This window comes from Pelophylax lessonae (genome assembly GCF_965119305.1).
Source record: "Pelophylax lessonae genome assembly, chromosome: 9".
Classification (NCBI taxonomy): domain Eukaryota; kingdom Metazoa; phylum Chordata; class Amphibia; order Anura; family Ranidae; genus Pelophylax; species Pelophylax lessonae.
The window spans coordinates 264649560-264673228 of NC_138776.1; the positions used below are offsets into that span (position 1 = coordinate 264649560).

General features: G+C 41.0%; 1 protein-coding gene across 1 annotated transcript; it reads right to left on the minus strand.

Annotated features, from left to right (window-relative positions):
- Window positions 1–5: 5 nt before the first annotated feature.
- Window positions 6–23343, minus strand: LOC309564441 (uncharacterized protein; the record flags this gene model as incomplete). The annotated part of the gene is given in 8 exon segments (XM_082269071.1): window positions 6–29; window positions 4559–4710; window positions 11496–11831; window positions 11916–12834; window positions 13254–13256; window positions 13258–14336; window positions 14504–14567; window positions 21155–23343. Coding segments are annotated over 8 exon segments (4716 nt in total). The 5' UTR covers window positions 23294–23343.
- Window positions 23344–23669: the final 326 nt, after the last annotated feature.

Here is a 23669-nt window from a genome sequence, read left to right on the forward strand (position 1 = left end):
TGTATTTAAACTCCAAAAATTCGGTCCATCTGCTGAAAAACAATTTTTAATATGTTATGTTAGTTTTTACACGCCTCGTATTCAGAAGTCATGTCTATCATTCAACACTTTCCCAGAGCTCTGCCAATGAATCGGGGTACAGATAGAACAACAAGCAATGAATATAAACCAGATCAGATGATGCCCCCAAACCATACTAGGTCCCAGTATTTGTGCATTGAGGACATTGTTATAATGAAGAATAGGGATGGACCTCATTTCCTGAAAAACATGATAACATACTGAAGAACAAAGATATACATTTCATGTGAGGTACAGTAAGGATAACATGGTCCAGAAAACTGTCAGACAATGGACACCCTACAGTGGATGGTCAGAGACAATGGACACGCTACAGTGCATGGTCAGAGACTATAGACACACTACAGTGGATGGTCAGAGACAATGGACACACTACAGTGGATGGTCAGAGACAATGATCACGCTACAGTGGATGGTCAAGAGACAATGAACACACTACAGTGGATGGTCAGAGACCATGAACAAACTACAGTGGATGGTCAGAGACCATGAACACACTACAGTGGATGGTCAGAGACCATGAACACACTACAGTGGATGGTCAGAGACCATGAACACACTACAGTGGATGGTCAGAGACCATGAACACACTACAATGGATGGTCAGAGACCATGAACACACTACGATGGATGGTCAAAGACAATGAACACACTGCGATGGATAGTCAGAGACCATGAACACACTACAGTGGATGGTCAGAGACCATGAACACACTACAGTGGATGGTCAGAGACCATGAACACACTACGATGGATGGTCAGAGACCATGAACACACTACGATGGATGGTCAAAGACAATGAACACACTACGATGGATGGTCAGAGACAATGAACACACTGCGATGGATAGTCAGAGACCATGAACACGCTACGATGGATGGTCAGAGACCATGAACACACTACGATGGATGGTCAGAGACAATGAACACACTACGATGGATGGTCAGAGACCATGCACTGGGGAACAGACTGACCTGGGAGGATTATACTGGGGACAGATTGACCTAGGGGGAAGGGGAAAGAATATACTGGGGGATAGACTGACCTAAGGGGAAGGGAAAGAATATACTGGGGGACAGACTGACCTAAGGGGAAGGGGAAAGAATATACTGGGGGACAGACTGACCTAAGGGGAAGGGGAAAGAATATACTGGGGGACAGATTGACCTAGGGGATAAGACTGGGGAACAGACTGCCCGGAGGGGGGGGTATATTGAATTGGAGGACAGATTGGCCTTGGGGGGGGGGGGGAATTGTACTGGGGATAGACTGCCCTGGAGGGGGTGTACTGGGGGAAATATTGACCTAGAGAGATTATATCTCTTGATCTTGGGGTGGGGAGAAATTAACTGTGGACCAGTCTAACCTGGGGGCTGTACTGGGTAGCACATTGATCTAGAGGAGAAAGGAACTGTACTGGGGAACAGATCCACGAGGGGGGGGGGGGTGCTACTGGGGACAGACTGACCTGGGGGAATTAAACTGGGAGACAGACTGACCTGATAGAAATGTACTTGGGAAAAGACTGATCTCGTGGGATTATACTTGGGGGCAAATTGGCCTGCAGATAAGGGGGGAAAGGATTATACTGGGGGACAGATTGACTTGGGGAGGGTGATTATACTGGAGGACTGATTGACCTGGGTGGGGGGGGGGCATACAAACCTGGGAATTACTCTTCTACTTGGTGTGCCCAAAGGTGCTCCAAGTCTTTTACAATCCTAGCAATGCTCCTGGCACAATGAAAACCATGTCTAGCCTTCACTGTGGCACACTAAGCCCACCGCAGTGGGGCCCAACGTATGATCCTGCACACAGGCCTACTGATTTCATAAAATGCCCCTGACCTAGTCTCATTTTAGGCTGTGAAGGTCTCCTGTTTTTAAACAATTTTGAAGCCTTAAACCTGTGGAAGTAAAATGTGAACAGATTCTCCTCATTACTCACTTAAGTTTATATCTGGAGAAGATTCCTCCTCTTTAATGGTATCCATAACCTCATCATCCTTCATACACTGCTGATCACCCATCACATACGTCTCTTCTTCTTCGTTCTTCACCTCAACTTTTATATCAATCAGTTCTTCACCCTAAAACCACAAAATGAGAAGGACCAATCTCAAAACAGGAGCACTAATCCCGGGAGACCTCAGAGATGATTATCTCATATAGCTTGGAATCATTTGTAAGTCGTAGATGCTCCATCTCCACCTACCTGATGATCAGGAGGAATGGTAATAACTAGTGTTGAGCGAACACGGACTGTATTTTTCGGGTCTGTACCGGATAATTGGATTTTTGCTACCCGGACACGGACCCGAAAACTTTACTGTATGTTCGGGTTTAAAATCCGTGTTCGGTAATTTTATTTCCTGTTTTGTATGTAATGGCGGGCTTTCAACAGCCAATCAACAAGCGTTTAACTTGTGTGCCTTAAGCCATCCCAGCCATTCCTTCTAATGTATTAGTAGCTGTGATTGGCCATCTGAAGCATGTGACCCATGTCTTTATAAGTTCGAGAGACACAGCGCGGTGAGTCATTCTGGTGTAGTGTAGGGAGAGAGCACACATCATACGTGCTGGCTGCTGCTGATTAGGGACAGACAGTGAAAAATTGTGCCCGAAAAGAATGCAGGGACAGGTCGGAGTGTAGGCAGGGAAAGTTATTTGAGCATTTTAGGGACATGCTGGAGAGATTAGGCAGGGTCAGATAGGAGACACAGGACAGAACAATCATCCATTAGCGATCTACATCGATTTTGCTGTGTGGGGGGTGGTGCAGTGAACGATCTTTTTGCCCTCACTTGAGCCCACTGAGGAGGAGGAGGGAGAAAAAAATCTATTTTTATCAGTCTGTTGTGTGCAGCGTTCAGCTATATTTTACTACAGATTGCTGTTCTAATCTGCTATTTAAAAATTACAAATTTAAAGGGGAATTTTTTTTAAGAGCACTTGCCATGCTCTTAACTACATTTTGCTGCCATTTGCAGCACTCTAGCCCTTTCCATTGTTTTTTTTTAGAGCCATTTTAGTGCCTGAAAGTTCGGGTCCCCATTGACTTCAATGGGGTTCGGTGTCTGGGTAAAGTTCAGAAAAAGTCCGGGACATGTTCAGCCGAACCCGCCAAACACGGACATCCAGGTGTCCGCTCAACTCTAGTAATAATAAAACAGAATAGAATAGAATAAATTCTAACGGGTATTGCATAATTGTGATCCTCCTGTGTGGAATCCCGGGAATACAGAGGACAGGGACATCTCTTTGGTGAGTTCTTGTAGCTGAATGACTCTACCATGGTGTCCTGGTATAGATCTTTGTGTTCTTTTAAAAACACTGACTCCGTCATCACCCCATCCTCATCATCCTCCTCTTTTATCTCTTCTTTAATGACAACTTTAGAATCTCTCAGGTTTACACTCTGAATATATAATAAAAAAGACATCAATGGTAACAATGCAGATAATGTACAGATACTATCAGTGATTGTTCCTCATCTACCTGATGATGGTGAGGGATGGTGTGATCTTCCTGTGTGGAGTCCCGGGAATACAGAGGACGGGGACATCTCTCTGGTGGGTTCCTGTAGCTGGATGACTCCACCATGGTGTCCTGGTGCAGATCTTTGTGTCCTTTTGGAAACTCTGACTCCTCCATCATCTCATCCCCATCGTCCTCCTCTTTTATTTCTTCTTTAACCTCCACCATGGTGTCCTGGTATAGATCTTTGTGTTCTTTTAAAAACTCTGACTCCTCCATCACCCCATCCTCATCATCCTCCTCTTTTATCTCTTCTTTAACGACAACTTTAGAATCTCTCAGGTTTCCACTGTGAATATATAATAAACATGACATCAATGGTGACAATGCAGATAATGTACAGATCCTAATGATACTATCAGTGATTGTTCCTCATCTACCTGATGATGGTGAGGGATGGTGTGACCTTCCTGTGTGGAATCCCGGGAATACAGAGGAAGGGGACATCTCTCTGGTGGGTTCCCATTACTGGATCCATCTGTAGGAAACACACACACTGACTGAATACATTGTTTCTATGTGTTTATCAGATGATGGGGGATCTAGGTGGAGCCTCCGTACTGCTCTCTCGTTTACAATAAAGTCTCCTCTTACCCAGTGATTTGAGTGGTGACTAATTCTCCATCATTACCTTCTTGGTAGAGATCCTTGTGTCCTTCTAAAAATAGGTCATGGGATTAGCAGCTTTTTTTCAACTGCTCATATTGCCACTTCATTACTTCAATAATCCTGTACACAATTAAATAATCACTAAGAACATTCCCAGAATGCTCCTCATCTCTTAAGTAAGGTGGGTCATTTATTAACAGAGATGATTTGTTTGTGATCTCATGTGATATCATTTGACCTTCTCAGGATCCTCCTCACCAACCCGGTCAGGTCTGTGTTATATTAATAGAAATAAGAGTGATGTCATGTGACTTCCCAGAATCCTCCTCACCTCTCCGGTCAGGTTTAGCACCTTCCAACTGTCTCCGTCAGCCCATATTGCAACTATATGTCCATTAAAGTATGCAGTAAGCAGATATGTATTTGAACTTTGAGTAGAGTCGGGACTGGCCAGAGAGGAATTATTTTGATGCAGTTGGTCAGCTAGAACAACAAAACTCCCAAAATATAGAAATACGTAAGAGTATATAGCAGTGTGCAGATCCTTCATCTATAATTTTTGTAATATCCAATAATTCACTTGATGGCAGTCCTTATCAATGTGGTCATGAGAAACCAGAGTTTCTGGATGGACAGTTGGATAAATGGTTCTATATTTAGGATGTATCCGGTGTATAAACCAGAGGCTCTGGATGGACAGTTGGATAAATGGTTCTATATTTAGGATGTATCCGGTCTATAAACCAGAGGCTCTGGATGGACAGTTGGATAAATGGTTCTATATTTAGGATGTATCCGGTCTATAAACCCGAGGCTCTGGATGGACAGTTGGATAAATGGTTCTATATTTAGGATGTATCCGGTCTATAAACCAGAGGCTCTGGATGGACAGTTGGATAAATGGTTCTATATTTAGGATGTATCCGGTCTATAAACCAGAGGCTCTGGATGGACAGTTGGATAAATGGTTCTATATTTAGGATGTATCCGGTCTATAAACCAGAGGCTCTGGATGGACAGTGGGAAAAATGGTTCTATATTTAGGATGCATCCGGTCTATAAACCAGAGGCTCTGGATGGACAGTTGGATAAATGGTTCTATATTTAGGATGTATCCGGTCTATAAACTAGAGGCTTTGGAACGACAGTTGGATAAATGGTTCTATATTTAGGATGTATCCGGTCTATAAACTAGAGGCTTTGGAACGACAGTTGGATAAATGGTTCTATATTTAGGATGTATCTGGTCTATAAACCAGAGGCTCTGGATGGACAGTTGGATAAATGGTGCTATATTTAGGATGTATCCGGTCTATAAACCTGAGGCTCTGGATGGACAGTTGGATAAATGTTTCTATATTTAGGATGTATCGGGACACATATTATAAATTAACTCCAATATACAGTATGTGACATGTCTGTAGTAGTGGATGTTGGAGATAAAAGATGTCACAGTGACTATGGAGGAAGAGGACGGAAATGACGGGGTGGTTACTGGGTGTAAATATAAATATTATCATATTACCTCCTTTCTGTAATTTACCGATGTCTCCTCTCAATCTCATTCTTCGTTTCCCAGAACTTCCTGTCCTCACCTTATACAACGCCTGGTCTTTGTCTTACATCATTTCCTGTTCCTATGTTTTCATCACTTCCTGTCCTTACATCACTTCCTGTCCTTACATCACTTCCTGTCCGATCGGTCCACTCACTCTAAGTGATATCACCATCTCGTGGTGATTTCGATAACTGATTCCTACGTTATGTGTTAGTATTTTGCCCTTTGCCCCGTAGCTCATTCTTCAGTCATATTTCATACATTATGACACACGTACATTATACTTCAGTTAAATCTGAGGATATATTAGAATATTTTAACTCTATTGTTACACCCTCTATGGAATATTGATGTGTTCTTCTTCATATGTTGTAAAAATCAGCATTTTTGGCTAGATGTATAGATCAGGGATCCTCAAACTACGGCCCTCTAGTTGTTGCGGATCTACACATGAGGCATTGTAAAACTCTGACATTCACAGACATGACTAGGCATGATGAGAATTGTAGTTCCTGAACAACTGGAAGCCCATAGTTCGAAGAACCATGGTATAGATGTTTGGAATATTATACGTTTTCTGAAAGCAGGGGCCCTCAAGATTACAATGTTGGTCGTTGAAATTTTTTATGTCACATGACTTTATCAATCTATTCTTTTCAGGAAGAAATACAATACAATAAAGTTTAGTGTACACACACAATAGAATCTCTGATATGATTTTTTTTTTTTCGTACACAATAAAAGATGGGTTTGTTTGGAGTAAATAGATATCAAATTGCTCTTGGATAAAGGACTTCCTGGTGGACCGCCCACGGGTGGTCAAACTTGGTAAGCACGTTTCTTCCCAGCATGAGGTTAGCTTAGGTGTACCACAAGGTTGTGTACTGAGTTGCTTCCCAAGCCCATTCTGACACTTCACTCCTACATGTAAAAATTGACTTTTTCTTTTGCTAGAAAATTACTTAGAACCCCCAAACATTATATACAGTATCTCACAAAAGTGAGTACACCCCCTTCACATTTTTGTAAAAAATGTTATTCTATCTTTTCATGTGACAACACTGAAGAAATTACACTTTACTACAATGTAAAGTAGTGAGTGTACAGCTTGTATAACAGTGTAAATTTGCTGTCCCCTCAAAATAACTCAACACACAGCCATTAATGTCTAATCCGCTGGCAACAAAAATGAGTACACCCCAAGCGAAATGTCCAAATTGGGCCCAATTAGCCATTTCCCTCCCCGGTGTCATGTGACTCGTTAGTGTTACAAAGTCTCAGGTGTGAATGGGGAGCAGGTGTGTTAAATTTGGTGTTATCGCTCTCACTCTCTCATACTGGTCACTTGAAGTTCAACATGGCACCTCATGGCAAAGAACTCTCTGAGGATCTGAAATAAAGAATTGTTGCTCTACATAAAGATGGTCTAGGCCAGTGGTCCTCAACTCCGGTCCTCGGGGCCCACTAACAGGCCAGGTTTGCAAGATAACTAAATTACATCACAGGTGATCTCATTTGCTGCTCAGTGATTGCAGTATTCTAGTCTGCATCTCCCCAAGGTAATACTTCAAATCTGGCCTGTTAGTGGGCCCCGAGGACCAGAGTTGAGGACCACTGGTCTAGGCTATAAAAAGATTGAGAAGATCCTGAAACTGAGCTGCAGCATGGTGGCCAAGACCATACAGCAGTTTAACAGGACAGGTTCCACTCAGAACAGGCCTCGCTATGGTCGACCGAAAGAGGTTGAGTGCACGTATTCAGCGTTATATCCAGAGGTTGTCTTTGGGAAATTGTAGTCAGTTTCTAGACAGTATGTTGTTTACCGGGCGCGCGAGTTCTGCACATCGCGGATCGGGTAGACAGATTATTGGGCGGGGCTGGGGTTGACCCAGCGGTAATGGTGCATGTGGGCACCAATGACCAAATAAGAGGAAGGTGGAGGATCCTAAAGAACGATTTCAGGGACTTAGGGAATAGATTGAGGAATAGGACCTCCAAGGTGGTTTTCTCTGAAATACTGCCGTTACCTCGAGCCACACAGGAGAGGCAGAAGGAGATTAGGGTAACTTAACAAGCGGCTGAGAAATTGGTGTAGGAAGGAAGGGTTTTGGGTTCCTGGAGAACTGGGCTGATTTCTCAGTCAGCTACCAGCTCTTTAGTAAGGATAGGCTGCACCTTAATGGGGACGGTACAGCTCTTTTCAGGAGAAAGATGGCCACCAAGTTGGAGGGGCTTTTAAACTAGGAGACAGGGGGAGGGCTCAGAAGTAGATTCAGTCAGGAGGGAGCAAAGGACAGAAGGCAGTAGTAGAGTCAGCAGTGACAGTAGTTCCATAACGTCAATTGGGGGGGTCTGTGCGGGAAAACCTCAGACCAAAACAGGAATAAAAATAATCACCATTCACTATCAACTTCCACAAAACTAAGAGGGGTATATGCAAATGCCAGTAAAATGGATGAGTTGGAAATGTTAGTACAGGAGGAGGACATAGACCTTGTGGGAATAACGGAAACTTGGTTCGACCCCTCACATGACTGGCTGGCCAATATCCAAGGGTATTCAGTGTACCAGAAGGACAGGGTAGGAAAAAGAGGGGGAGGGGTATGTCTGGGGATGGCCCCTTCCTGTTCCAACATGACACACCAGTACACAAAGCAAGGTTCATAAAGACATGGGTGAGCGAATTTGGCAGTGGGGAACTTGATTGGCCTGCTCAGAGTCCTGACCTCAACCCCATCTAACTCATTCCAAAGGTGTTCTTTTGGGTTGAGGTCAGGACTCTGTGCAGGTCAGTCAAGTTTTTCCACCCCAAACTCGCTCATCCATGTCTTTATGGACCTTGCTTTATGTGCTGTTCCAAATCATTTAGTGGAGGGGGGATTATGGTGTGGGGTTGTTTTTAAGGGATTGGGCTTGGCCCCTTAGTTCCAGTAAAGAGAACTCTTAAGGTGTCAGCATACCAAGACATTTTGGATAATTTCATGCTCCAAACTCTGATGAAAAAGTTGGGGCATGGCCCCTTCCTGTTCCAACATGACTGCCCACCAGTGCACAAAGCAAACCCCCCCTCCACCAGATTATTTGGACCAGTGCACAAAGCAAGGTCCATAAAGACAAGGATGAGTGAGTTTGGGGCGGAGGAACTTGACTGGCCTCAACCCCTTAAAACAGCTTTGAGATGCTGTGTGGGGTTGTTTTTCAGGGGTTAGGCCTTACTTCTCAACATACCATGACATGTTGGATAATTTCATGCTCCAAACTTTGTGGAAACAGTTTGGGCATGGCCCCTTCCTGTTCTAACATGACAAACCCCCCTCCACCAAATGATTTGGACCAGTGCACAAAGCAAGGTCCATAAAGACATGGATGAGTGAGTTTGGGGTGAAGGAACTTGACTGGCCTGCTCAGAGTCCTGATCTCAACCCGATAGAACACCTTTGGGATGAATTAGAGTGGAGACTGTGAACCAGGCCTTCTCATCCAACATCAGTGCCTGACCTCACAAATGAGCTTCTGAAAGAATGGTAAAACACTCCCATAGACACACTCCCAAACCTGGTGGACAGCCTTCCCAGAAGAGTTGAAGCTGTTATAGCTGCAAAGGGTGGGCCAACCCAATATTGAACCCTACGGACTAAGACTGGGATGCCATTAAAGTTCATGTGTGTGTGTGTAAAGGCAGGCGTCCCAATACTTTTGACAATATAGTTTATATATGTTCTTCCCTGCTTTGTAACATCACCATATTGCGCAATATAAAACTTCGGCAGACTCCGTTACGTTCCATCACTTCCATGCCCTCCGGCTTGGGGTCCAGTCTTCTATTAGGGTATATAGATGATTACACATCATTCTTCTATTAAGGTATATCGATGATTACACACCATTCTTCTATTAAGGTATATTGATGATTACACACCATTCTTCTATTAAGGTATATCGATGATTACACACCATTCTTCTATTAGGGTATATCGATGATTACACATCATTCTTCTATTAGGGTATATCAATGATTACACACCATTCTTCTATTAGGGTATATCGATGATTACACACCATTCTTCTATTAAGGTATATCGATGATTACACACCATTCTTCTATTAGGGTATATCGATGATTACACACCATTCTTCTATTAGGGTATATCGATGATTACACACCATTCTTCTATTAAGGTATATCGATGATTACACACCATTCTTCTATTAAGGTATATCGATGATTACACATCATTCTTCTATTAGGGTATATCGATGATTACACACCATTCTTCTATTAGGATATATCGATGATTACACATCATTCTTCTATTAGGGTATATCGATGATTACACACCATTCTTCTATTAGGGTATATCGATGATTACACACCATTCTTCTATTAGGGTATATCGATGATTACACACTCAGATTATACCTCACATCCAGACAATAAAAAAGAAATCAAACGAAAAGATACATCAATTTAATAAAGTTTTATTTTTTTTTATAAACGTGAAACTAAAAAAAGCTAAATAATCAAACTGAATATTTAAATACAACATATGAGGTTGAATTCAGAAAGCTTCATTCCACATAAAAGGATCATTATTTTAGTCATGTGACTTTATTCAAATTTTGACAAAATGCACGTTTTGAAAAATAATAAATTTGAATAGAACAGAAAACAAAATAGAATAACATAGAAAAGACTAGAAAATAAAATAATAGACTAGAAAAGAATAGACTAGGATAGAAAAAAAATAATAAAATAGAAAGAATATAACCATTCTGTAAAGTTTGAATTTCAAATAGAATAAAGTTAAATTTGAATAGAATAGAAAAGACTAGAAAATAAGAATAGAAAAAAAAACAATAGGATAGAATAAAATAAAAAAGAATATAACCTCTTTCTCAAATTTAAATTTTGGACTAGAATATAATATAATATAATATAATAGAAAAAACAATCAAATAGAATGGAATTAAAAGCCTATAACCTTCTTCCGAAATTCAGATTTCGGAATGGAATGAAATTGAATAGAACAGAAAAAAATAGTATAAAATAGAAAAGACTAGAAAATAAAATAATAGACTAGAAAAGAATAGAATAAATTAGAATAAAAAAAAAAAACACAATAGAATGGAATTGAAAGCATATATACAGTAACCTTCTTCTGAAATTTGAATTCTATGTAGAATAAATTCAAATTTGATTCGAATTACCCGAATTCAGTGGAATTTAGTTAAATTCGACCGGATTCAAATTGAATTTGAATAACGAAACAAATCCAGAAAACAAATTAAATGATTTGATGTAAATAATGAATCAAAACAAATGTTTTTGTTCTGCGCATGTCTAGTGGGCGTGGCCTATTATGAGTTTTTCCCCTCTGCATGACGCACCCCATTATATAAACCCATTTTCATCCCCCAGGGGTTCTATGGAGTAGAGAGTTGCACCCGATAAATTCCATCGTACATTTGTCAAACGCGTCAGCAGGCGTCTTCTCTCCAATTAGACTTGTGATCTGTAGAACATTTCCCACACTCTGAAAGTCATTTGGATGCTCTGACCGGTGTCTTGTCGCGTGTTTAAGAATGAAACTTTTCCCGCACTCGGTACACTAACATGGACGCTCACCTTAGTGACTTTTCTGGTGTCTAACAAGGTCTCCTTGTCGTACGTAACGTTTCCGGTAATCTGAACATAAAAAAGGAAGCTCACCTGAGTGAATTTTCTGGTGAGTGACAAGGCTTGAATTGGCAGCAAAACATTTCCCGCACTCTGTACATGAATAGGGATGCCCACCTGTATGAACGCCCTGGTGAGCATTAAGGTGTCTTCTTAGGGTGAAACATTTCCCGCACTCTGAACATGAATAAGGACGCTCACTTGAATGAATCCTCTGGTGCTTAACAAGGTTTTGTTTCCAAGCGAAAGATTTCCCGCACTCTGAACACGAATAAGAACACTCCTCAGAATGAACCCTCTGGTGCCTGACAAAGCTTTGTTTCCAACGGAAAGATTTCCCACACTCTGAACAGGAATAAGAATGCACAGCTCAGTGATTTCTCTTGTGATTGGCAAGGTTTCTCTTCGTAGTGAACGATTTCCCGCACTCTGTACATGAAAAAGAACCCTCACTTGAGTGAATGCTCTGGTGTAGGCGAAGTTGTGAATTAGTGAAAAAACATTTTCCGCACTCCGAACACGAATAGGGACGCTCACCAGTGTGAATTCTCTGGTGCGCATGAAGGTTTCCTTGGGCAGTAAAACTTTTTCCGCACTCTGAACAGGAAAAGGGGCGCTCACCCATATGAATTTTCTGGTGTTGAATTAGAGATCCTTTAATAGAAAAACTTTTTCCGCACTCTGAACAGGAAAAGGGGCGCTCACCCGTATGAACTCTCTCGTGTTGAATTAGAGATCTTTTAATAGAAAAACTTTTCCCGCACTCTGAACAGGAAAAGGGGCGCTCACCCGTATGAACTCTCTGGTGTTGAATTAGGGATCCTTTAATAGAAAAACATTTCCCGCACTCTGAACAGGAAAAGGGGCGCTCACCCGTATGAACTCTCTGGTGTGAAAGAAGGCTCTTTTTATCAGCAAAACATTTCCCGCACTCTGAACAGGAAAAGGGACGCTCACCCGTGTGAATTCTCTGGTGTACAACAAGGTTTCGCTTATTAGTCAAACATTTTCCGCACTCTGAACAGGAAAAAGGATTCTCTCCAATATGAGTTCTCTGGTGTGTAAGAAGATATGCTTTACTAGAAAAACATTTCCCGCACTCTGAACAGGAAAAGGGACGCTCACCAGTGTGAGTTCTCAGGTGTATAAGAAGCGTTTCTTTCTTACGAAAACATTTTCCGCACTCTGAACAGGAAAAGGGACGCTCATCAGTGTGAGTTCTCAGGTGTTTAAGAAGCGTTTCTTTGTTCCGAAAACATTTTCCGCACTCTGAACAGGAAAAGGGACGCTCATCAGTGTGAGTTCTCAGGTGTTTAAGAAGCGTTTCTTTTTTCCGAAAACATTTTCCGCACTCTGAACAGGAAAAGGGACGCTCATCAGTGTGAGTTCTCAGGTGTTTAAGAAGCTTTTCTTTGTTACGAAAACATTTTCCGCACTCTGAACAGTAAAAGGGACGCTCACCAGTGTGAATTCTCTGGTGTACTTGAAGGTGTACTTTTTCAGAAAAACTTTTCCCGCACTCTAAACAGGAAAAGAGACGCTCACCAGTGTGAATTCTCTGGGGTAGAGGAAGCGTTTCTTTCTTACGAAAACATTTTCCACACTCTGAACAGCAAAAGGCTTGCTCTCCTGTAGGACTTCTCTGGGGTGTAAAAAAAGATGCTTTAATAGGAAAACATTTCCCGCATATCGAACAGAAAAAGGGACGCTCTCCTGTGTAAATTCTCTGGGGTATAACAAGTATTTCTTTCTTAGGAGAACATTTTCCGCTCTCTGAACTTGAATAAGTACGCGTTATCTTGTGGGATTTCTGGTGTTCAAGAAGGGCATTGTTCTCAGTGAATGATTTCCCGCACACCAAACATGACAAAGAACTCCCTCCGGTGTGAGCTCCCTCATGGCTTGAAGAGGATTTCTGGGGATTGGACGGATCTGTTGATCTGTCACCATTGGGAGAGCTTGAAGTCATAGTATGGGGTTTATCAGAAGGTTCCTCGGGATTAGAAGGACCCATTGATCTTAGATGGACATCCGAAGTCATAGTATGGGGTTTATCAGAAGATTTCTCGGGATTAGAAGGATCCATTGATCTTGGATGGACAACTAAAGCCAAAGTATGGGATTTATCAGAACATTTCACAAGAATTGAAGGATCCATTGATCTTAGATGGACATCTGAAGTCAACGTATGGGATTTATAAGAAGATTTCTCAGGATTAGAAGGATCCATTGATCTTGGATGGACAACTAAAGTCATAGTATGGGATTTATCAGAAGATTTCTCAGGATTAGAAGGATCCATTGATCTTAGATGGACATCTGAAGTCAACGTATGGGGTTTGCCAGAAGATTCCTCAGGATTAGAAGGATCCATTGATCTTGGATGGACATCTGAAGCCATAGTATGGGGTTTATCAGAAGGTTCCTCGGGATTAGAAGGATCCATTGATCTTAGATGGACATCTGAAGTCAACGTATGGGATTTATCAGAAGATTTCTTGGTTTTAGAAGGATCCATTGATCTTGGATCGACAACTAAAGTCAAAGTATGGGATTTATCAGAAGATTTCTCGGGATTAGAAGGATCCATTGATCTTGGATGGACATCTAAAATCAAAGTATGGGATTTATCAGAAGATTTCTCAGGATTAGAAGGAGCCATTGATCTTGGATGGACATCTGAAGTCATAGTATGGGGTTTACCAGAAGATTCCTCGGGATTAGAAGGATCCATTGATGTTGCGATCCAGTAGAATGTTAATTTTGGGGAACATTGTTCAAGGTCACTCTCTTTTGCAGTACATTCTGGAGATATAATTGGATGTCTCACCGATGTATTTGATGTATTTAAATTCCAAAAATTCGGTCCATCTGCTGAAAAACAATTTTTAATATGTTATGTTAGTTTTTGCATGCCTCGTATTCAGAAGTCATGTCTATCATTCAACACTTTCCCAAAGGTCTCTGCCGTTGAATCGGGGTACAGATAGAACAACAAGCAATGAATATAAACCAGATCAGATGATGCCCCCAAACCATACTAGGTCCCAGTATTTGTGCATTGAGGACATTGTTAGAATGAAGAATAGGGATGGACCTCATTTCCTGAAAAACATGGCAACATACTGAAGAACAAAAATATACATTTCATGTGAGGTACAGTAAAGGAGGGGCTCTCGAGTTCGACTTCTGACATAACCAAGGACATGTACATAATATTTAGGGTATAACATGGTCCAGAAAACTGTCAGACAATGAACACACTACGATGGATGGTCAGAGACAATGAACAACACTACAGTGGATGGTCAGAGACAATGAACACACTACGATGGATGGTCAGAGACCATGTACTGGGGAACAGACTGACCTGGGAGGATTATACTGGGGACAGATTGACCTAAGGGGAATGGGAAAGATTATACTGGGGGACAGACTGCCCGGAGGGGGGGGGGTATACTGAACTGGAGGACAGATTGGCCTGGGGGGGGGAAATTAACTGTGGACCAGTCTAACCTGGGGGCTGTACTGGGTAGCACATTGATCTAGAGGAGAAAGGAACTGTACTGGGGAACAGACCGACGAGGGGGGGGGGGGGTGCTACTGGGGACAGACTGACCTGGGGGAATTAAACTGGGAGACAGACTGACCTGATAGGGATGTATACTTGGGGAAAGACTGATCTGGTGGGATTATACTTAGGGGCAAATTGACCTGCAGATCAGGGGGAAAGGATTATACTGGGGGACAGATAGACTTGGGGAGGGGGATTATACTGGAGGACAGATTGACCTGGGTGGGAGGGGCATACAGACCTGGGAATTATTCTTGTACTTAATGTTCCCAAAGGTGCTCCAAGTCTTTTACAATCCTAGCAATGCTCCTGGCACAATGAAAACCATGTCTAGCCTTCACTGTGGCACACTAAGCCCACCGCAGTGGGGCCCAACGTATGATCCTGCACACAGGTCTACTGATTTCATAAAATGCCCCTGACCTAGTCTCATTTTAGGCTGTGAAGGTCTCCTGATTCTCTATTGTTTTTAAACAATTTTGAAGCCTTAAATTTGTGGAAGTAAAATGTGAACAGATTCTCCTCATTACTCACTTAAGTTTATATCTGGAGAAGATTCCTCCTCTTTAATGGTATCCATAACCTCATCATCCTTCATACACTGCTGATCACCCGTCACATACGTCTCTTCTTCTTCGTTCTTCACCTCAACTTTTATATCAATTAGTTCTTCACCCTAAAACCCCAAAATAAGAAGGAACAATCTCAAAACAGGAGACCTCAGAGATGGATTATCTCATACAGCTTGGAATCATTTTTAAGTCGTAGATGCTCCATCTCCACCGACCAGATGATGAGGAGGAATGGTAATAATAAAACAGAATATAATAGAATAGAATAAATTCTACCTGAATGGGTATTGCATAATTGTGATCCTCCTGTGTGGAATCCCGGGAATACAGAGGACGGGGACATCTCTTTGGTGAGTTCTTTTTGCTGGATGACTCCACCATGGTGTCCTGGTACAGATCTTTGTGTTCTTTTAAAAACTCTGACTCCTCCTTTACCCCATCCTCATCATCCTCCTCTTTTATCTCTTCTTTAACGACAACTTTAGAATCTCTCAGGTTTCCACTCTGAATATATAATAAAAATGACATCAATGGTAACAATGCAGATAATGTACAGATCCTAATGATACTATCAGTGATTGTTCCTCATCTACCTGATGATGGTGAGGGATGGTGTGACCTTCCTGTGTGGAGTCCCGGGAATACAGAGGACGGGGAAATCTCTCTGGTGGGTTCCTGTAGCTGGATGACTCCACCATGGTGTCCTGGTGCAGATCTTTGTGTCCTTTTGGAAACTCTGACTCCTCCATCATCTCATCCCCATCGTCCTCCTCTTTTATTTCTTCTTTAACCTCCACCATGGTGTCCTGGTATAGATCTTTGTGTTCTTTTAAAAACTCTGACTCCTCCATCACCCCATCCTCATCATCCTCCTCTTTTATCTCTTCTTTAACATCAACTTTAGAATCTCTCAGGTTTCCACTCTGAATGTATAATTAAAAATTGTAACGATGCAGATAATGTACAGATCCTAATGATACTATCGGTGATTGTTCCTCATCTACCTGATGATGGTGAGGGATGGTGTGGTCTTCCTGTGTGGAATCCCGGGAATACAGAGGACGGGGACATCTCTCTGGTGGGTTCCCATTACTGGATCCATCTGTAGGAAACACACACACTGACTGAATACATTGTTTCTATGTGTTTATCAGATGATGGGGGATCTAGGTGGATCCTCCGTACTGCTCTCTCCTTTACAATAAAGTCTCCTCTTACCCGGTGATGTGAGGGGTGACTAATTCTCCATCGTTACGTTCTTGGTAGAGATCCATGTGTCCTTCTAAAAATAGGTCATGGGATTAGCAGCTTTTTTTCAACTGCTCATATTGCCACTTCATTACTTCAATAATCCTGTACACAATTAAATAATCACTAAGAACATTCCCAGAATGCTCCTCATCTCTTAAGTAAGGTGGGTCGTTTATTAACAGAGATGATTTGTTTGTGATCTCATGTGATATCATTTGACCTTCTCAGAATCCTCCTCACCTCTCCGGTCAGGTCTGTGTTTTATTAATAGAAATAAGAGTGATGTCATGTGACCTCCCAGAATCCTCCTCACCTCTCCGGTCAGGTTTAGCACCTTCCAACTGTCTCCTTTAGCCCATATTGGCACTATATGTCCATTAAAGTATGCAGTAAGCAGATATGTATTTGAACTTTGAGTAGAGTCGGGACTGGCCAGAGAGGAATTATTTTGATGCAGTTGGTCAAGTAAAACATGGAATAAAATTTGGAAAAATGTCTCTATATTTAGGATGTATCTGGTCTATAAACCAGAGGCTCTGGATGGACAGTTGGATAAATGGTTCTATATTTAGGATGTATCTGGTCTATAAACCAGAGGCTCTGGATGGACAGTTGGATAAATGGTTCTATATTTAGGATGTATCTGGTCTAGGGTTGCCACCTCATCCCTTTAAAACAGAACACATATTAATTACACAGGTTCTGTGGCTGATTAAGGTGGTAATTAAATTCACTTAGTGCCTTTTCTGCGTTAAATTTGCTCCAGAACCTAAGTAATAAATATGTGTTCTGTTTTAAAGGGATGAGGTGGCAACCCTAATCTGGTCTATAAACCAGAGGCTGTGGATGGACAGTTGGATACATGGTTCTATATTTAGGATGTATCTGGTCTGTAAACTAGAGGCTTTGGAACGACAGTTGGATAAATGGTTCTATATTTAGGATGTATCTGGTCTATAAACCAGAGGCACTGGATGGACAGTTGGATAAATGGTTCTATATTTTGGATGCATCCGGTCTATAAACCAGAGGCTCTGAATGGACAGTTGGATAAATGGTTCTTTATTTAGGATGCATCCGGTCTATAAACCAGAGGCTCTGGATGGACAGTTGAATAAATAGTTCTATATTTAGGATGCATCCGGTCTATAAATCAGAGGCTCTGGATGGACAGTTGGATAAATGGTTCTATATTTAGGATGTATCCGGTCTATAAACCAGAGGCTCTGGATGGACAGTTGGATAAATGGTTCTATATTTAGGATGTATCCGGTCTATAAACCAGAGGCTCTGGATGGACAGTTGGATAAATGGTTCTATATTTAGGATGTATCGGGACACATATTATAAAATAACTCCAATATACAGTATGTGATATGTGTGTAGTAGTGGATGTTGGAGATAAAAGACGTCACAGTGACTATGGAGGAAGAGAACGGAAATGACGGGGGGGTTACTGGGTGTAAATATAAATATTATCATATTACCTCCTTTCTATAATTCAGCGATGTCTCCTCTCAATCTCATTCTTCGTTTCCCAGAACTTCCTGTCCTCACCTTATATAACGCCTTGTTTTTATCTTACATCATTTCCTGTTCCTATGTTTTCATCACTTCCTGTCCTTACATCACTTCCTGTCCTTACATCACTTCCTGTCTGATCGGTCCACTCACTGTAAGTGATATCACCATCTCGTGGTGATTTCGATAACTGCTTCCTACGTTATGTGTTAGTATTTTGCCCTTTGCCCCGTAGTTCATTCTTCGGTTATATTTCATACATTATGACACACGTACCTTATACTTCAGTTAAATATAAGGCAATATTAGAATATTTTAACTCTATTGTTACACCCTCTATGGAATATTGATGTGTACTTCTTCATACGTTGTAAAAATCAGCGTTTTTGGCTAGATGTATAGATCAGGGATCCTCAAACTATGGCCCTCCAGCTGTTGCGGATCTACACATGAGGCATTGTAAAACTCTGACATTCACAGACATGACTAGGCATGATGGGAATTGTAGTTCCTGAACAACTGGAAGGCCATAGTTTGAAGAACCCTGGTATAGATGTTTGATTCCTTCAGAATATTATACGTTTTCTGAAAGCAGGGGCCCTCAAGATTACAATGTTGGTCGTTGAAATTTTTCTGTGTCACCTGACTGTTTATCAATCTATTATAAATAGGGGGGGAGGGGGTACTGCGCTTCAGTGTTGGTTGGTAAATATATATCAATAGATATTCAAACGGTGTATAAATAAAATACAAAATATGTAAACTTGTAAAAAAAAATAAATGTGTGTCTTATATATCCAAATCATATAAAACAAATATTCAAATAATAATTTATAGATAAATATCTTGATCAATAATATTGATAAAGTGCTTAAAGTGATGGTATATTATTCAAGTGATATAAATATTTTAACCAATAATATTCATAAAGTGCTTATGGTGATAGTATATTATTCAAAATAAATTCAAGTGATATTTGTGATGTATTAAAGTGCTCTGTGCCAATTATTAAAGTGTCCCAATAATAAATCAATAAATAAAAAAATTAAAATTTTTTTTTTTTTGTTCATAAAATCCATATATAGTGTTCCAGTGTCCAAACAAAAACATAAACTTCCTCTTTTGTGAATTAAAAAGAACTTCCTTCCACCTATACACCTTGTGAGACAAAGTGATCTTCAGTGCTCATCACCTCTAGGTGTAATACTATTAGCAATGGGCCTTTAGATCTAATATTAGATCCGATCCTTTATCCTCTCTTCTCCTGGGCTTGTTGGATCAAGTATGGGGGGGGGGGGGGGGTGTGCTGGTATGTTCCTCCTTTCCGGGATCTGACTCAGGCTAATGACCCGGTACCTCCTCGTATCTCAAAGTAACAGGGCCAACATTGTGTAGTATTTCACAAATTTTAATGATGAAAAACAAGTAGCAACTTACAGTTTAATATGCTGTTTTCGGCTTGCAAGCCGCGGGACTTCTCCTCCGTGTCCCGTAACGTCACTTCCGCTGCTCGGTCTGCCCTACGCGTTACGTCACGCTATCACGTGACTTCTTCAGGGGTTAATTTGCATACGGCGGTGACGTGTTTTTATGCTGCTAGAGCCGGATATAATTCTGACACCAAATTGGAATGGATATGTGTATATAAAACATTTCCTTATATCCGCATGTGCCGAAACCACCATTTTTTGAACATCTTAATATGGAGACCAATGTAGATATTTAAAATAAACTAATTTTTTATAAAATTAAAATATTAAAAAATATAACGATATTGATTTTTATGTGATATGTATTAAACTTAAAAAAAATTATTTTATATCATCTATAAACCGGAAGTGAGGTCTCGGATGGATATTAACAGACATTATTATTACAATTAGATTTTAAAACCCATAGATTATTTATAACAATAAAATTCATATTATATATATATATATATATATATATATATATACATACATACAGTACAGACCAAAAGTTTGGACACACCTTCTCATTCAAAGAGATTTCTTTATTTTCATGACTATATATATATATATATATATATATATATATATATATATATACACATTTTTTTTTTAGCAGAGACCCTAGAGGATAAAATGGCGGTCGTTGCAACTTTTTATGTCACACGGTATCTGCGCAGCAATTTTTCAAACACAATTTTTTTTAACCCAAAAATAAACACTTTCATGAATTAAGAAAAAAAGAAAAAAAAAACACTAAAGTTAGCCCAAATTTTTGAAGGGACCTGAAACTTAGCGACAGCCAAGAAACCTTAAGGATTTAGAGAAGATCTGTAAAGAAGAGTGGACCAAACACTCTCCTGAGATGTGTGCAAACCTGGTCACCAACTACAAGAAAGGTCTGACCTCTGAGCTCGCCAACAAGGGTTTCTCCACCAACTACTAAGTCATGTTTTGCCTGGGGATCAAATACTTATTTCACTCACTGTAGGAGGCACATCCCACCATCTGGAGTCTCCAAGAAACAGAAGAAGCCAACAGAAGACTCCACCATAAAAGCTCCACCTATAAAGGAAATGTGACTTTTGCTAGGATGAACCCCATTATATAATCTTTTTTTTTCAAGTCTCAAGTGAAGGTGAAGTCGGCCGTCCTACGCGTTTCGTCATACATAATTTTCGTCAATAACTTAGAACAACTTAAAAAAGCTATACTGTTATTGATCTGTGTCAAAGGCCATCGTATATTTGTCAAACGCGTCAGCAGGCGTCTTCTCTCCGATTAGACTTATGTGATCTGTAGAACATCTACCACAGTCTGAAAGTTGTTCGGATGCTCTGAGCTGTGCCTTGTCATGTGTGCAAGAAGTGATTGTTTAACAGCAAAACATTTCCCGCACTCTGTACATAAATAGGGACGTTCACCTGAGTGAGATCTACGATGAGAAGCCAGGGCTTCTTTGGTAGTGAAACATTTCCCGCACGTTGAAAATGAATAAGGGCGCTCACCTGAGTGAATTTTTTGGTGCGTAACAAGGGATCCTTTGGAAGAGAAACATTTTCCGCACTCTGAACATGTAAAGGGACGCTCATCTAAGTGAATTCTATGGTGTCTAATAAGGTCTGCCTTTAAGGTGAAACACTTCCCGCACTCTGAACACGAATAAGGACGCTCGCCTGAGTGAAATCTCTGGTGTCTAACAAGGCCTCCTTTCATGGTGAAACATTTCCCGCACTCTGAACATGAATAGGGACGCACATCTGAGTGAATTTTCTGGTGTCCAACAAGGTCTGCCTTTAAGGTGAAACATTTCCCGCACACTGAACATGAATAAGGGCATTCACCTGAGTGAATTCTCTGGTGATTAGCAAGGGATCCTTTGGAAGAGAAACATTTCCCACACTCTGAACAAGAATAGGGACGCACATCTGTGTGAATTTTCTGGTGATTAACAAGGTCTGCCTTTAAGGTGAAACATTTCCTGCACTCTGAACATGAATAAGGACGCTCACCTGACCGCTTACCACTGTGACGTCTTTCGTGTTTACGAAGGTTTCCTTGGTCAGAAAAACATTTTCCACACTCTAAGCAGGAAAAGGGACGCTCACCTGTATGAACTCTCTGGTGTTTACGAAGGTTTCCTCGGTCAGAAAAACATTTGCCGCACTCTAAACAGGAAAAAGGACACTCGCCCGTATGACTTCTCTGGTGCGTAAGAAGGGATTTTTTATGTGAAAAACTTTTCCCGCACTCTGAACATGAATGGGGACGCTCACCAGTGTGAACTCTACGGTGTTTCAGAAGACTGCCTTTTTCAGAAAAACATTTTCCGCACTCTGAACAGGAAAAGGGACGCTCACCCGTGTGAATTCTCTGGTGATTAAGAAGGTTTCCTTGGTGAGAAAAACATTTCCCACACTCTAAACAGGAATAGGGACGCTCGCCCGTATGGGTTTGCAGGTGTTTATGAAGATGTTCTTGCCTAATGAAACATCTCCCGCATTCGGAACATGGATAGGGACGCTCACCAGTGTGACTTCTTTGATGTTTCAGAAGGCTTGATTTGTCAGAATAACATTTCCCGCACTCTGAACATGAATAAGGGCGCTCATTCTTGTGAGTTTTCTGGTGCTTAAGAAGTCCTTTTTTCTCAGTGAATGTTTTCCCGCACACCAAACATAATAATGAGCTCCCTCCTGTGTGAGCTCCCTCAAGGCTTGAAGGGGATTTCTGGGGATTGGATGGATCTGTTGATCTGTCAGCACTGGGAGAACTTATGTGGACATCTGAAGTCATAGTATGGGATTTATTAGAAGATTCCTCAGGAATGGAAGGATCCATTGATCTTAGATGGACATCTGAAGTCATAGTATGGGGTTTATCAGAAGATTCCTCGGGATTAGAAGGATCCATTGATCTTAGATGGACATCTGAAGTCATAGTTTGGGATTTACCGGAAAATTCCTCAGGATTAGAAGGATCCATTGATCTTAGATGGACATCTGAAGTCATAGTTTGGGATTTACCAGAAGATTCCTCAGGATTAGAAGGATCCATTGATTTTAGCTGGACATCTGAGGTCATAGTATGGGATTTATCAGAAGATTCCTCGGGATTAGAAGGATCCATTGATCTTAGATGGACATCTGAAGTCATAGTTTGGGATTTACTGGAAAATTCCTCAGGATTAGAAGGATCCATTGATCTTAGATGGACATCTGAAGTCATAGTTTGGGATTTACCAGAAGATTCCTCAGGATTAGAAGGACCCATTGATTTTAGACAGACATCTGAAGTCATAGTTTGGGATTTACCGGAAAATTCCTCTGGATTAGAAGGATCCATTGATTTTAGTTGGACATCTGAAGTCATAGTATGGGATTTATCAGAAGATTCCTCGGGATTAGAAGGATCCATTGATCTTAAAAGGATTTCTGAAGTCATAGTATGGGATTTATCAGTGGATTCCTCAAGATAAGAAGGATTTGTTGATCTTAGATGGACATCTGAAGTCATAGTATGGGATTTATCAGAGGATTCCTTTGAATTAGAAGGATCCATTGATCTTGCCACAAGATTATTGTGCAATGTAAATCTGGACATATATGAAGACGTCTCTCCGATGTATTTAGGTTCCAAAAATACTGTTCATCTGCTGAAAAACAATTTTAGTATATGTTAAGTTTGTTTTTATACGCCTTGTAGAAGTCATGTCTATCATTCAACACTTTCCCAGAGCTCCGCCATTGAATTTGGTAGATATATAACAGAAAACAATCAATACAAAACCAGATCAGATGATACCCCCAAACCATACTAG